The sequence below is a fragment of the Microcaecilia unicolor genome, chromosome 3, assembly GCF_901765095.1.
Source record: "Microcaecilia unicolor chromosome 3, aMicUni1.1, whole genome shotgun sequence".
Classification (NCBI taxonomy): Eukaryota; Metazoa; Chordata; class Amphibia; order Gymnophiona; family Siphonopidae; genus Microcaecilia; species Microcaecilia unicolor.
This window is the reverse complement of record NC_044033.1, coordinates 408,510,685-408,528,458: the sequence shown is the minus strand read 5'-3', so window position 1 is coordinate 408,528,458 and position 17,774 is coordinate 408,510,685. Positions and strand designations below refer to the sequence as shown.

The following is a 17,774-nucleotide window of genomic DNA, read 5'->3' as shown; positions in this document are numbered from 1 at the left end:
AAAATCCAAATAAATAAATAATCTGAAGCCATTCACAAGGCAGTAACATATGAACAGCATGAGGTCCATATTCTTTTGGCCATGAAAATACTGCCAGCCCCAAGACAGCAAGATGTCCACGAGAGGGCAGTGCTTTTGTCTTTTAGGCTTTTGGGGCCAATGTATTCACATTTATTAATTTATTCACTATTATAATGTACGGCCAACCTAGCAAAATGCAGTAGAATGCCGATTATCTAGACTAACCTCTGCAGAGAGCAATCCAGATAATGGAAAATCCAGATAATTGGACATACCTTTTTGAAAGGAGCACACACTTTGAGCATTACATGTTGAGCATCACTTTTTGTTTTCAATAATAAGTTGGGAAAAATACCAAATTATTTGTGATGTTAATACAATTTTTTACTATATATCAAGTATAATGTGATAACTAATACAAAGATTACAATTTTAAAAAATTTAAAATAAAGAACAGAAGCAGTCTAGATAATTGGACATCTGAATAATCGGAGTTTGGATAATCGGCGCGTACTGTATAATCAAGGCAGATTCCATCAATACATTTATAAATTGAATTAATATAGCCATTTTCAAGACAGAAAAAAGTCACTCTTTTTTTTCAAAAATGGATATTTGCTAGATGTTTTTATGCTCTCTGCGTTTATCTTTTTGGTCCATTTTCGGAAAAAAAAAAGTCCAGTGAAAAATGCACAAAATCAAGCCGTTGGGATTTAGGAGGAACCAGCCTTTTTACTAGGCTAGCCACACAAGCATCCCAGCAGAACAATGGGGCACCCTAGGGGCCCTGCAGTGGACTTCAAATAAATGCTTCCGGATACACATCTCGCCATTGCTTCCTTATCTTGTCTGCTGAGCCCACCAAAACCCACTAACTCCAATTGTACACCACTTCAATAGCCCTTATGGGTGAAGGAGGCACCTATATATGGGTACAGTGGGTTCCTGGTGAGTTTGGGAGGGGTCTCAGTTTCCACCACAAGTGGAGCAGGTAAGAGGAAGTATGGTCCTGGGCCCACCTGACTGCAGTGCACTGCACCCACCACTAGACTACTCCAGGGACCTGTATGCTGCTCAAATGGACCTGAGTTTACCTTCTGAGGCTGGCATACAGGCTGGTAATTAATGCTTTTAATCACATTTTTGGGAGGTGGGAGGGGGTTAGTGACCACTAGGGGAGTAAGGGGAGGTCATCCCTGATTCCCTCCAGTGGTCATTTAGGACACCATTTTGTTCCTTATTCGTTTTAAAAACAGGTGTAGCTCAAAATGTCATAGTTTTAGCCCTGGATGGTTTTATTTTGTTTCATTATGACTGAGGAACACCCAAATCACGCCCTTAACACGCCAAGACAACCCCCCTCACCCCCCCACCCCCCCCCCCCCCCCGTGTGAAAAACATCTGAAAATAGGTTTTGAAAATACCGATTTGGACACATTTGTGAGAAAAACATCCAAATGCTACTTTATGCTGCTTTTTAGACATTTTTCTTTTTCAAAATGAGCCTCATAGTGGAACTAGAAAATGTAGAGAGAAGAGCATCCAAAATGATAAAGAGAATGGACTGACTGCCCTACAATATGTAAAAAGGCGTAAACAGGTTAGATGTCTGATAGAAATCTGTAAAATCCTGATCGGCATAGAACAGGAAAATAGAGAACGGTCGTTTACTCTTACAGATAGCAGAAAGGTAAGAGGACACTCCATGAAACTAATAGCACATTTAAAATTAATCAAAGATTGTACATTGAATGAAAAAATACTATTAAGCTGTAGAATTTGTTGCCAAAAGATGTGATCAAGGCAGTTAGCTTAGCCGAGTTTAAAGAGGCTTTAGAGACGTTACTGGAGAAAAATTTAATAAAGTATTATTAACCATGTAGGCTTGGGAAGGTATCTCAGAAGAATTTATTCCTTGCACATCTTTATATTCCAACTTCTGCACTTGGGACTAGATTTTATATATGGCACCTGAACAATCTGCATGGAAAAGAAATATGCCTAGGCATATTCTATAAAGTACACCTAAATTTGGGCGTACTTTATAGAACAGGCTTAAATTTCCATTCGGTGTATAGAATACACCAAGCGGCCATCCATGCAACTACATTTAGTCACGTCCATTTATGCCAAATAAAACTTGGCATAAAAGCTGACTCCTAAATTAGGCATGGAGAAGGTGTATTCTATATTAAAGTGCATAGAGTTTAGTAATGCCCACAACCCACCATTCCACACCCATGGCCATGACCACTTTTTGACACCATGCATTAGAATTTACATGGACTGAATACACTTAGCAAATAATGCACTTAAATTCTAATCAGTGTCAATTAATGCTAATTGCTTGTTAAATGGCAAATATCAGCACTGATTTATTTATTTATTTTATTGCATTTGTATCCCACATTTCCCCACCTCTTTGCAGGCTCAATGTGACTTACAATACATCTTGAGTGGTGGAAATACATTAGTAAATAGACATTTAGTGTTATAGAAGAATCTTGGGTAACATGATAATGACAAAACATGATAGTTATATAACAAGCAGATATTATAAGACAGTTCTGAATATATGTGGAGGAGTGGTGTATGTTCACATTTGTTGTTCTTTGTGGTATGCCTTATTAAAGAGATGGGTCTTCAGTAGTTTGCGGAAGTTGGTTAGTTCGTAGATTGTTTTTAAGTTGCGCGACAGTGCGTTCCATAACTGTGTGCTCAAATAGGTAAAGCTTGACGCATGTACTAGTTTGTACTTTAGACCTTTGCAGTTGGGGAAGTGCAGGTTAAGGAATGTGCAGGATGATCTTTTAGCATTCCTGGGTGGTAAGTCTATCAGGTCTGACATGTAGGCTGGTGCATCTCCGTGAATGATTTTGTGAACTAGGGAACATATTTTGAACATGATGCGTTCTTTAAGTGGGAGCCAGTGTAGCTTTTCTCGTAGGGGTTTAGCACTTTCATATTTTGTTTTACCGAATATGAGTCTAGCTGCAGTGTTCTGGCTTGTTAACTAATTAAGTTATGCGCAGAAATATAGAATACGCCTGGATTTCTGCACATAACCTAAGTCGTGCTGTATATAATCCAGGGTTAATGCTGAAAAAATGCCCTAATGCAAGACGCTGGTCGACCTGCCACCCAGGAATGCAAAAAGATCATCCCGCACATTCCTTAACCTTCACTTCCCTAGCTGTAAAGGGCTAAAATACAGACTAACACATGCGTCCAGCTTTCCCTACATATGTACGAAGCTGTGGAATGCATTACCGTTTAACCTAAAAACAATTTACGAATTAATCAATTTTCGTAAATCTCTGAAGACCTACCTCTTCAACAAGGCATACCACAATGACCAAGAACTGTAAATTTAACGCATCATCACTTTACCTTAAATGCTGAACCGTTTCTTCCTATATCTGTTTAACTAATTCTATTATGTCATCCATGATCTTTGTGTAACACCAACTGTTATCTTCTACTCTGGAATGGCGAAAGCCATAACGGAACATGTAAGCCACATTCAGCCTGCAATAGGTGGGAAAATGTGGGATACAAATGCAATAAATAAATAAATTAATTAATTAAAGCATTTTGCATTAGTTTTGCCATTTGCATCCGCTAACTGTGCAGTATTTTTTTGTTGTTGTTTGACAGCGGGCATATCAGGAGTGAAAAATGGGTGTGGACATGCTACTCAGCTAGCACACTGACATTTGCACATGCTAACTGAATAACACATGGGTAACGCGGGAGCCCTTAGCACCTCCTAAATAGGAGATGGTAAGTTCTCCCATGTTAATTTTTTTCATGACTGCATCCTATTGTTTACATTAGAGCAGTAGCCAATTTAGGGGTGCACTAGAAATGGGCTCCGCACATGGGAAAGCCCCACAGTAGCACGCACTATGTCAATTTACTAGCACCTGTTAATAACAGGGTCCCAGAATAAACACTATTCCAAAGTTCTCCTCCCGCACTGTCCTCTTTAGCAGAACTTCCTCAGCTGCAGGCACCTGGAACTTGCCCTGTTCCCAAATGTCTCTTCTAATTGTTCAAAAACTAGAAAAAATGAATCCCAATAGAGCTGAGACCTGAAGCCACTGTAGAAGAAAGAACCCAGAACCTTGTGTTCCTTTCCTTTTATTATTCCTAACAAACATTTAGAAACTATCTATACTCCAAAGAAATCTTGCTCACCTCGTTTCTCTAGTGAAGACATATGCTTGCAGAGTAAGTGATGTCGTAGGTGAGCCTCGCCTGCAGAGGAGGGGCACTGACCAAGGTAGAGTAAGAGGGAACCTTATTGGGGGAGAAATTAGTAGGGGACAAGGCAGGTCAGGTGAAGAGGAAGAGAGCAAAGAAGTATAGAATGAGAGATTAGGGTAGGTGCGGGGGGCATTAAACATCCTACCCAGAAACAAAAGCCAAACTGCATTGGGAGAAAGAAGTGAGGGAAAAATAGAAAAAGATGAGAGAAGGAAGAAGACATTGGGGGGCCCTTTTACTAAGCTGCAAAGGCGCCTACGCATGCTCAATGCACGCCAATTTGGAGTTACTGCCCAGCTACCGTGTGGCTCTTGCAGTAATTTTATTTTTGGTGTGTGTCCGCTATGCTGTCTGAAAAATAATTTTTATTTCTGATGTACGTCTGCTACGCACGTCAAATGACATTTGATGCATGTAGGTCATTACTGCCCGATTACTGTGTGAGACCTTACCGCTAAGGCAATGGCTGGTGGTAAGGTCTCAGACCAAAAATGGATGTGCGCCAATTTTTATTTTGCCGCACATCCATTTTCAGAAAAAATTTTAAAAAGCCTGTTTTACAGGCATGCTGAAAAATGGATCTGCGTGCACCGAAAACCCACACCTACACTACCGCAGGCCATTTTTCAGCCCACCTTAGTAAAATGACCCCTGAGGTGGGGAGAGACTGAGAAAGAAGTGGGGATGGTCTGAGAGAAAAGAAAGCGTATGGTGTGCACATGTTAGGGACTATTGAGGACTAGATGGGAGGGAGAGAATATGGATTGTAGACATGAGCCTGGGTGGACTGGAAGACATAGCATGAGTTTGGTGTAGATCTGCTGGGAGTAGGAGATGGTATAGTGATGGGTTAGGGAGGAAGATAGACTGGTGGGACTTGCACTGTTACCTCTAACATTTCTTTTACCCATAAGTTCCCCCTGTGTTTGAACCACCTGCTGTGCTCTTGCCTGACAAGTTGTGTTCACAACCCATTATTTCCTTTATATGGACTTGGTAATTTATGCCGTTGACCACACCCAATCATTTTGAACAGTTGGCTCCTATGGTGACATGTGGGTATACTTATTCTATTTAAAAATAAACTGTTATTTTTGCACATACCCCCAATTTTAACTTCCTTATGTCTTAAATCTTCCCCCAACATTTTTAACGAGCTATAAATGCGACAGGGGCTTTGTTGTTGATTCAAACATGACAGCAAAAAAGAAAAACCCTCAAAACATCTGGTGATTCGAGCAATGATTCAAGGTATGTGCACAACTAAACTGGCTCACAGGCCAATCAGTGCCAATAATTGGGTGCTAATTGGCCCCAATTTGGATTTCCATGCAGATCTTGCTATGCGCTATTCTATAACAACCTGCGCCTAAACCCTATTGCGTGCAACTGGGGCTGTGGTCATGGGAAGTATATGGGCGGATACAAACAAAAAAAGCAACACTGGGCCTTTAAGACTGGGACAAATAGAGTTCTTTATTAATGACCCGACATGGGCCGTGTTTCGGCGCTAAACAGCACCTGCTTCAGGGGTCTAACAATAAAATACAAGAATAAACACAACCACATAAATATACATAAACATCTATCTAAAGTAAAAATTAAAAATTAAAAATCAAGGAACGGACAGGCAGTTTCTGCTTGATCAACCAAGGGCTTTTGCCCCGCTACGTGCCCCCGCTATAAAACTATGCAGGAAGCTGAGTTTGGTAGCTCGGTAGTGCATTATGCAATATTGGACCTCTCCAGATGAGCCGGCTTACTGGCACTGGCGAAATCAAGTGCACCTTTTGGCCTCTTGGGAAGCTAGAGATTCAAAACGATTGCCCAAACGTAGAGCACAATTTCTCCTGATCTGGATGCCGTATCTGCAAGCTCTTAGCCCAAGGGGACGTAGCTTGCATCTCAATGCCTGATAAAGCCGAAGAGAAGCGGTGGGGGAAAGGAAGATGCCTGGAGCTGGAGAGTGAGACAGGACCGTTTGCTGCTTGCTGGGGGGGGGGGGGGGAGGCAGATGGGGGGTAGGAGAGAAAGTAGTTAGGGGGTAGGCTCGGGAGGGGACTGGAAGGCTTGGGGGTTAGTGTGTTATGGTAGAGGTATGGATCTGGTAATATGTCACTGTTGCAGGGAACCATGAACATGATCTGACATTCCTAGGTCAATGAGAAGTCCCTTTTGATGGAGCTTGGATATTGAGTAGATGGGTGATTTTTCAGACACATGGAGAGTTATAAACGGACACATGTTTCAGCCCATCCTGTACATCACCACTATGCTCCCGCAACTGCGAAGTACAACGGGGGGGGGGGGGTGGAGGCCGGGGGGGGGGGGGGGAAGAGTGGAGGGATAAACAATAAAAGTTTGACCCTGTTTAAATGTTGGGAGATCTACGCACTGTACGTTAGAAACATTCTGTAATACTGCCATTATTATTGTGATGTACCATATTGAGGTGTCAATAAAACAGTTGAAACATAAATATATATATTTTTAAAAACAGTTAATCATCAAACATAAATATATAATTAATGTAGACTGATAATTATAAAGGAAACAAATTTAAATTTCCGTACTCATTACAGACTAATAATAATGGTAATGAATTTATTAAAACATATTGCATCCCATAAGTAAATAAAAAAATCCAAAGAAATATATATATTTAGTATATATTAATAAATTTCAAACATTATTGATATGCAAATTGATAAATGAATTATAAAATGATTAAATAATTCACTATAATTGCTAGAGAATATCTATATAAAAAATGATATTTAAGTGATTATAATAGGTGATATTTGGTGATAGGTAATCTTATCGTTATTGATCTTATTAGGATAATTTTAAGATATTAGAAGTATAGTTCTCACCAAGAATGAGCACAGTAGGATGTACTGGAAATCAATTCAAAGCCTGTGCAAGAAAAACAGAGTATATCTTTAATTGATAAGTCTGTATGATGTGTGAGGAGAAGGAATCATTAAGATGCTATCAAATGAGCTAGGAATTGAATACGATAAGGGGACATTCCTCTAGATTGTAAATAGCGAGGGGTAGTGGCGAAAATGCAGCGCTGTAGATTCTTTCTTTATATGCTGGGGTAAGCAGATACTTTTATTTTTACCAACTTTTTACGCTTTTAATGTCAGCACGAACTAGAAATGTCTTTCACTTTTAACGTTGGCTATATCACTGCGATGTTCTGCGGTTTTTATTACTATTTTTTTCATGTGCTGGGTTGAGCTGCTATTTTGTATGCGTTGAATATGATTTTGAGCCAAGTACATTACCCCTCACCATTTAAAATCAAGAGTAAGGTCCCCCTGCCGTTCTTTGGCTTTAAAACACACCAGAGGGCTCTCTACAGGACTGTATCTACGCCATTACGGCGGTTTTCTTACCACACGTGGGGGCAAGCAGACTTTTTTGTTTCTATTATTTTTTATTTTTCATTATTATCACTACCTCAGGTTATTCATGCTAGCAGAAACATCACCACGTGATGTTCTTCATCCTTAAAGCTGGCAACCTCACTGCGGTGTATGGCGATTTTTATTCTATGCGCTGGGCGAGTGGGTATTATTATGCCTCTAATATGACTTTGAGCCAAGTACACTACCCCTCGCTATTTACACTCTAGAGGAATGTCCCCTTATCGTATTCAATTCATTGCTCATTTGATAGCATCTTAATGATTCCTTCTCCTCACACATCATACAGACTTATCAATTAAAGATATACTCGGTTTTTCTTGCAAAGGCTTTGAATTGATTTCCAGTACATCCTACTGTGCTCATTCTTGGTGAGAACAATACTTTTAATATCTTAGAATTATCCTAATAAGATCAATAACGATAAGATTACCTATCACCAAATATCACCTATTATAATCAATTAAATATCATTTTTTATATAGATATTCTCTAGCAATTATACAGTGAATTATTTAATCATGAATCATTTTATAATTCATTTATCAATTTGCATATCAATAATGTTTGAAATTTATTAATATATACTAAATACATATATTTCATTGGATTTTTTATTTACTTATGGGATGCAATATGTTTCAATAAATTCATTACCATTATTATTAGTCTGTAATGAGTACGGAAATTTAAATTTGTTTCCTTTATAATTATCAGTCTACATTAATTATATATTTATGTTTGATGATTAACTGTTTTTAAAAAAAAAATTTAATTTTTACTTTAGATAGATGTTTATGTATATTTATGTGGTTGTGTTTATTCTTGTATTTTATTGTTAGACCCCTGAAGCAGGCGCTGTTTAGCACCAAAACACGGCCCATGTCGGGTCATTAATAAAGAACTCTATTTGTCCCAGTCTTGAAGGTCCAGTGTGTTGCTTTTTTTTCTTTGTATACTTTCTGTGTACGCTGTATTACCCTCTCTATTTGTGTTATAAGTATATGGGCGGATCAAGGCTGTTCCTAAAATTTGTCCACACTGTTGTAGAATGCCAGGGATGTGTGCCCAAATTAGGGGGCCCTTTTACTAGGCTGTGGTAAAAAGGGCCTTGCGCTAGCAGCAGCAGCCGTTTTTGCTGCGCACTGAGGTCCTATATACTGCAGCGGGTAAAAAGGCCAAAAAACAAAATGGCCACGTAGCAAAATTGAACTTACCGCGTGGCCATGCGAGGAGGGGGAACACCTACTGACACCCATTGAGATGGCGATAAGGGCTCCTGCGATACCCGATTACTGCCAGGCAACCCCCTGTGGAAATATGTTTTCAAATATTTCCGCTAGCACCAGAAATGCCACGTGCTGGGGATGGAACTATCGCCAGCGCAGGCATTGGGCTGGCGGTCTTTCCGTATTGCCGTGCTGTAAGCCTGCAGTGGGCTCACCGTCGCTTAGTAAAAGGGCCCCTAGGTGCTGTGAATTACACCTGGTTGCAGCAGATGTCATTTTTGATGCCTAAATTTGAGCGTCAAACTCAAAACTCAACACTAATCTATAATGGGCACTCATCTTTGAGTATCCATATAGAATAGCGTTGAATACCAGTTTTTTTCTTTGCCAGTTTTTGAGTACCATTTACTGAATCTATCCCTAAATGGTGAATCAGTCAAATCTCTCAGGATTTGCCTTGCAGTACCATGCTAATTAGGCCAGTAATTTATGTGCTGATATTGATATATTCCTCTGTATGCTATAACTATTTTTATTGACTGATATGTATGGTTTTATCTTGTCTGTTACAGAATTTCCTCTCTACAGTTAACACTATTGTAGAAAATAATACAATAAATACTTGGAACAATTTGAATAACGCTACTAGCTCTTTATTGCTGAAATCAGTGGAAAATTTTGCAAGAGAACTTCACATAGTCAATAGCAGCATTAGCATCACTGGCAATGAAAATGTTCAGTTGCAAGGTATTACTGTTGGAAACAATACGAGCGAGGACTATAATAAATCTTTCCATTTTAGCAATTCAACTGGCAATGTATTCATAGAACTTGTTCACTTACAACCAAACTTAAGGATTGTCAGCATAGCGTATTCCACACTAAAGGACATTTTGCCAAAAGCCAATAATACAAATGACTTTGTGAATGGACTGGTTATGTCAACAGTAGTGGCTGGTGGTGGTGGCTCAGGTCCGGATGTTTCAATATCAATGACTTTTTCCATCAGCAATCCCTTACTTCACGATCCAAAGTGTGTTTTCTGGAACTTCAACCTCTCCAATAAATTGGCAGGATGGGATAAAACTGGATGCCAACTTATACTATGGCATGGTGACAATGTAAATTGTGTTTGCAATCACTCAACCCCCTTCTCAATTCTTATGTCACCAGTAGATGACCCATCACCATTTGATGACCTGTTGTCCATTATTACCTATATTGGTTTGGGCATTTCTTTGGGATGCTTAGTGCTCTGCATTATAATTGAAGCCCTTGTTTGGAAATCTGTGACAAAAAATAGAACTTCCTACATGCGACATGTATGTTTCGTGAACATAGCAGTATCTCTTCTGGTTGCAGATATATGGTTCATCATTGGTGCTATCCCTGATATATATAAATATTCTGATGTCTGTGTGGCAATTACATTTTTCAGTCACTTATTCTACCTTTCCTTGTTTTTCTGGATGCTGACCATGGCACTTAAGCTCCTGTATCTCCTGATTTATGTTTTTCAAGATATGAGTAAATCAACCATGATGACAATAGCATTTTCTTTAGGCTACGGATGTCCCCTCATTATTTCTGTAATCACCATAGCTGTTACTCAACCAGCAAAAGGCTATATGAAACCAAAAATCTGTTGGCTCAAAGTAAATGACACCAAAGCATTTCTTGCTTTTGTAGCACCTGCATTGACTATTGTTGCTGTGAATTTTATCATCTCCTTAATAACCATAATTAAAATCCTGAGGCCTTCCATTGGAGATAAGCCAAGAAGAGAAGAAAAGAGCACCCTTGTCCAGATTGCTAAAAGTATCGCTATCCTAACACCACTGTTAGGTCTTACGTGGGGCTTTGGATTAGGAGTAACTTTAAATGATGGCAAAGTACTCCGTGCAATATTTGCTGCTCTCAACTCACTTCAAGTAAGTATCAATCATATTATCTATTTTATGTTTTATCATTCTCTGTTGAGAAAGCATCACCACTGAAAATAAGACTAGGTTGGCCCAGCAGTAGTGCTGTATGTTACCATGTGGCTTAGTGAGAACTAGCTTCTTCTTCTTGGACCAGCAGAGCCTAAAGATACTATAGAGGCAGCGTTCACAGGTCCCAGGAGTGGAGTGCCAGCTATTATTCAAAGAGTACATCCACTTGCATGTGAATGTATGTGACGGCAGAGAAAGACCTATACGGTCCATCCAGTCTGCCCAACAAGATAAACTCATTTTACTTGATATGTGATACTTTATATGTATACCCGAGTTTGATTTGTCCTTGACATTCTCCGGGCACAGACCATATAAGTCTGTTCAGCACTCTTCTTGTACTAAAAGTTTCTGAAGCTAACGTTGAAGCCCCTTAAAATTGACACTCAAGCCCATCCCTATCTATTCAGTCACGATCAGGGTGTAGACCTTAGAAGTCTGCCCAGCACCAGCTTTGCTTCCCATTTACCAGCGTCACCACCCAATCTCCACTAAGATTCCCTGGATCCATTTCTTCTAAACAGGATTCCTTTGTATTTATCCCACACATGTTTGAATTCCATTACTGTTTTCATCTCCACCGCCTCCCATGGGAGGGCATTCCACATATCCACCACCCTCTCATGTCTCCCCTGTTTCTCCTTTCCTCCAAAGTATACATGTTCAGGTTGGCAAGTCTCTCCTCGTATGGTTTGCAATGTAAATCCCATACCATTTTCGTAGCTTTTCTTTGTACCGCTTCCAGTATTTTTACATCCTTAACTAGATACGGCCTCCAAAACTGAACACAATACTCCAAGTGGGGCCTCATCAATGACTTTTAGAGGGCATTAACACCTCCTTTCTTCTGTGGGTTATACTCCTCTCTATGCAGCCTAGCATCCTTCTGGCCATGGCCGTCACCTTGTCACATTGTTTCTTCACCTTCAGATTCTCGGACACCAACACCCCAAGGTGTCTCTCCTGAGTCGAGCTTACTTACTTACTCAAGGATACTTTTTTTTTCCAGATTAAAATGGGTTCTGTGGTCCATTCTTCTGAGCCAGACGACAACCAGTACATTTTGGTGGCAATTAGGAATGAAAGCTTATGGCACCATAGCTCCAGTTGAGACAGGTCCCAAATTAACTGAAGTCTCTTAAAGTAGGAGAAGGCTGCCTAAAAGATAAATCAACAGATCTCAATGAAAAACCTTTTTTAAAAGAGAGAGAGAGAGAGAGAGAGAGAGTGAGATCTACAAATAGGGGGCTATGCACTAAAATGAGGGGCCTTTGAATGGATACTCCAAGTAATCTTCCAAAATTACCACACTTTAATTTACTTGTTTGTTTATAAAATCTTATATACCTCCAAATTAACCACAAGTTTTCAGTGCTATCTTTATACTGATAGCTCACATGTCTATCTCTCTATGCAAGAAATTTCACCATGAACTAGGTCCCAAAACTCAGCTTGCTTGTCTTACATTTTTGGCTGAAGGTAAGACCACCACCTCTAATTTAAGAGCCAATATTCAACCATGGAATAGTCCTAGACTGTAAGCCATTTGGACAGGGAAATAACATGTGTATCTTTTTGTACCTTGCCTTGAACTCCGATTTTCTAAGGCAAGTAACTACTCAAATCCAAATCCACTTAAGCTAGCCAAAGTGATTATCTAGTTTCCTTTAACTGGAAATTCATCGCTTTAACTGGTTAAATCAGTGACATTGAAAATCAGTGTCCTAAGGTTAACCCAATATGTTATCTAGCAAATTTTAGTATAGTGATTTTACTGAAAAGACTTAGAGGGGCATAATCGAACGCAAACACCCATGTGTAAGAACGTCCATCACCGAGAATGGGTCCGTGAAGGGGTGGGCCAAATCGTATTTTAGAAAAAGATGGACGTTTATCTTTAGTTTCGCAAATACGGTTTGTGCTAGGCAAATGCATTGGATGTGGGCGTTTTTGAGATGTGGGCGTTTGTTTGAGCTAGGCATTTTCATTTTTCAGCGATAATCGAAACCAAAGCGTCCCAGCTCAAAAACGACCAAATCCAAGGCTTTGGGTCGTGGGAAGGGCCAGGATTCATAGTGCACTGGTTCCCCTCACATGCCAGGACACCAACCGGGCACCCTAGGGGGCACTTTTAAAAAACAGGAAAAAACAGTGATCTAAAATGGACTTACAAAAATGGCCACTACCTTGTGGACTACCGGAAACAAAACAGGGCACACTCTGACCCAGTAAGCAGAGGGAAAAGCACCATGGGAGAAGAGCCTACCAACTACCAACATCGTGAGACTGTAACACAAGCTAGTGAAATCACGGAGCCCAATACCCTACACCCATCACAATGCAATGCTGATGTGACCCTGCAGTGCACCCGAGAGCCACATCTGACCCAGGGAAAGGCTGTTAGAGGATCGAACACATTCTGCTGTCATGGAGGTGGGTACGGAATTTGAGGGTGGCATACAGGCTGGGAAATAAGGTTTTTGCAAGTGGGGTTTTTTTGATGGGAGGGGGTTAGTGACCACTGGGGGAGTCAGGGGAGGTGATTCCCGATTCCCTTCAGTGGTCATCTGGTCATTTAGGGCACTTTTTTGGGACCTGTTCGTGAGAAAAAAGGGTCCAAAAAAAGTGTCCTAAATTCTCGCTAACAACGCCTTTCTTTTTTCCATTATCGGCCGAGCGCACTCATCTCTGCTCGGCCGATAACCATGCCCCAGTCCCGCCTTCACCACGCCTCCGACACGCCCCGTCAACTTTATTCGTTCCCGCGATGGAGTGCAGTTCAAGACGACCAAAATCGGCTTTCGATTATACCGATTTGGCCGCCCACGGGAAACGGACGCCCATCTCCCGAACATGGGCGTTTTTCTCCTTTTGAAAATAAGCAGGATAACCAACTAGCTTTAATCAGCCCAGCTAAATTTTTGTCCTGCCTCTGATATACCTCTGACTCCTCTTTCATCTATTGAACATCAAGTTGTCCAGACAAAAGTTATCCAGCCATTGGGGTTGCAAATTGGAAAGTAAAAATGTGTCCATTAATGTCCAAAGTCCCAACATAACCAATATACCACTATTTTTCTTTCCTCCAAAAACCCACTTTTCCTTTCTCCTCTTCTCATATCTCCTTGAACAACACTGGCATCCCCTAGTACCATTAACCTGCACCCTTGAAGTCACCTTCTCTATACACATTCAAGCCACTCCTAAAATAGTTTGTTCCTTTCTCCATAACACCACAACAATTCATCCTTTTTTAAAACAGTCTACTAAAATCCTTATCTGCTTCTTCTTTACCTTCCAGGTAGACTATCACTTGAATACTCAGAAGCGCGTGTAGCAGTTTGACGAAACCACGCGATTATTTTCACAACAGTCTTTTTCAAGACTACTAAATCACCTTTGAAGAATCATCCTCGTCATCATCCAGTTATATCCTGTGCAAGAGACTGTTCTGACATCTTCAAAAAATTCTCATCATCACTTTTCTGCAAACATCTTGCACAGCAGACTCCTGATGCAGGCCTAACGGCCGAAACACGACGTTGTGTCGAGTCTTCAAACCTTCAATAAACTTTTAATCAAAGAACATCCTCCAGTTTCTGGTATCCTTGGTCGCTCTCCCACTTTTTGTGTTCTATTGTCTTTACCGTGGGGCGTTTGAGTTCTCCGCTTGCTGGCGGATTTCCTCTCAGACTATCACAATTTGCATCTTACAGTTCCCACACTGACCCATCTTTCTCCACTATTCTCCATTCAAAATTCAAGTGCATGGCTTATCTTCCTGCAAGGATGTTAGAACTGTGTAACAAGCTACAACATAAGAACATAAGCATTGCCATACTGGGACAGACCAAAGGTCCATTAAGTCCAGTATCCTGTTTCCAACAGTGGCCAATCCAGGTAACAAATACTTGGTAATATCCCAGAACAGTAAAACAGATTTTATGTTGCTTATCCTAGAAATAAGCAGTGGATTTTCCCAAATCCATCTTAATAATGGCTTATGGAGGTTCCTTTTAGGAAATTATCCAAATCTTTTTTCAACCCTGCTATGCTAACTTGTTTTACCACATTCTCTGGCAATGAATTCCAGAGTTCAATTACATGTTGAATGAAGAAATATTTCTCTGATTTATTTTAAATTCACTATTTAGTAGCTTTATTGCGTGCCCCTTAATCCTAATATTATTGGAAAGAGTGAACAAGCAATTCACATCTACCCACTCCACTCCACTCAGTATTTTATAGACGTCTATCATATCTCCCCTCAACCGTCTCTTCTACAAGCTCTAAAGCCCTAGCCGATTTAGCCTTTCCTCATAGGGAAGTAGTTCCATCCCCTTTATCATTTTTGCCGCCCTTATCTGTACCTTTTCTAATTCCGCTACATCTTTTTTGAAATGTGGTGACCAGAATTGCACACAATATTCAAGGTACATTCACACTATTGAGCAATACAAGGGCATTATAACGTTCTCATTTATGTTTCCATTTCTTTCCTAATAATTCTTAACATTCTATTTGCTTTCTTAGATGCCACTGCACACTGAGTAAAGGGTTTCAATGTATCAATGATGACACCTAGATCCTTTTCCTGGGTGGTAATTCCTAATGTGGAACCTTTCATCACATACCTGTAACATACATAGTAACATAGTAAATGATGGCAGAAAAAGACCTGCACGGTCCATCCAGTCTGCCCAACAAAATAAACTCATATGTGCCTGTAGTTTGGGTTCCTCTCTCCCACATGCATCGTTTTGCACTGGCTCACATCAAATGTCATCTGCCATTTCGATGCCCTGTCTCCCAGTCTCATAAGGTCCTCTTGCAATTTTTCACAATCCTCTTGCAATTTAACAACTTCGTCATCAGCAAATTTAATTACCTCACTAGTTATTCCCATCTCTATATCATTTATAAATATGTTAAAATCAGTAGTCCCAGCACAGGCCCCTGGGGAATCCCACTATCTACCCTTCTTCGTTTGGAATACTGACAATTTAACCCTTCTCTCTTTTAACCAGTTTTTAATACACAAATAGGACATTACCTCCTATCCCATGACTTTCTAACTTCCTCAGGAGTCTTTCATGAGGTACTTTTTCAAATGCCTTTTGAAAATCCTGATACACAATATTGATTGGTTCACCTTTAACCACATTTATTCATCTCTTCAAAACAAAGTAGTAAATTAGTGAGGCAAGATTTTACTTGACTAAATCCATGTTGGCTTTGTCTCATTAATCCATGCATGCTTATGCATATGCTCTGTAATTTTGTTCTTTATAATAGTCTATACACAGCAATGACATCAGGCTCACTGGACTATAATTTCCCGGATCAGCTCTGGAACCCTTTTTAAAAATCAGTGTTGCATTGGCCACCCTCCAATCTTCTAGTACCATGCTTGATTTTAAAAATAAATTAGAAATTACTAACAATAGCTCTGCAAGTTCATTGTTCAATTCTGTCAGTACTCTGGGATGTATGCCATCCAGTCCAGGTGATTTGCTACTCTTCAATTTGTCAAATTGCCCCATTACATCTTCCAGGTTTACAGATATTTGTTTCAGGGTCTCTAACTCATCTGCGTTGAATACCAGCATCTTATTCAATAACTCACTTTTCCATGAAATATATTTCTTATGTATTATTTATATCTTGTGAGATATTTAAATTTGTGCCTAATAGTGTTATCTTTTTGTGTCTATCAAGTGAGTGTTTTATGATCTGTATTAGAGAAAAATCTGTGCTTGTATAAATATTTTTTCTTATTCAGTGACTGAAATAATGCTATTAATAAGATGAGTGACCAAAAAGGTAAAATGTGACTTGAATACTTAAGACTAAGGGACAAATTATCAACATGGACAACCATTAATAAGTGTTATTTTACCACTAATTTCGGTGATTCAGCGCTGCGTGCATCTGGTAGCGCTATACAAATGCTAATAATAATAAAATAATTACTCTTAACAGTAGTCCATGTTGATAACTTACCCCCTATGTCAGAAAAACCTTCCAGCAGAAAAAAAGAAAGAACAGAAGGAGCCAGACCCATACTTATTTTATTCCTTTTTTTTTTTTAGAAACTTTTTTCCAACAATTCATATTACATATTTTTAGGGATGACCAGATACCTCCAGTTGTTAAAATATTTAAAAATGTGCTAAAAAGGAATACAGTTTGGTTTTCTTTGCAAAAATAGTACCACAGCAACCAGTTTCACTGTTTTAAGGCTGTTGGATTCAGAGGTCCATATTCAAAGGGTGTAGCATACTAACATTGATTCTTGGCTTTCAAACTCAACAGCTGGATTTTATTCCCAGTCAGCATATGAAGCATAGGCAATGGTGATAGAGTAGGCCACTAGGGTCATGATCCAACCAATATTTTGCCCAACATAGCATCAGCAACTAGGGAGCCTGAGGGGGCAGGTCAGAGACTAGTTTCTTTGGCACCTGTAACCAAAAATGTATTCCACTCCCCCCTCCCCCGATATAAAGTATGTCTGGGCAACTTGATGCTCAAGTAGAATTTATTCAGCCAAACATTAGTGGCTCTCAGGGTATTACTGGGCTACAGGTTCACTTAAGCTGGTCAGTAGTGAAGGTAGACATAGTCAACATTGAGTTGGAGATTGATTATAAGTTTTTTTGAAGGAATTAAGGGCCCTGTTTACTAAGCCACATTTTTAGCACATGCTAACAATTAGCGCGCTCTCTAATGCTAGAGACACCCACAGGAATATATGGGTGTCTCTAGCATTTAGCGCGTGCTAATTTTAGTGTGCACTAAAAATGCTAGCGCACCTTAGTAAACAG

General features: G+C 39.8%; 1 protein-coding gene across 1 annotated transcript in view; it reads left to right on the top strand.

The window, feature by feature from the left end:
* The window catches only part of ADGRF5 (adhesion G protein-coupled receptor F5), a 180,512-nt gene that overhangs the window by 145,331 nt on the left and 17,407 nt on the right, over window positions 1-17,774 (top strand). The window contains exon 18 of the mRNA XM_030195136.1: window positions 9,526-10,884. Within this exon, the coding sequence (XP_030050996.1) occupies window positions 9,526-10,884 (1,359 nt within the window). The remainder of the gene's footprint in view (window positions 1-9,525; window positions 10,885-17,774) is intronic.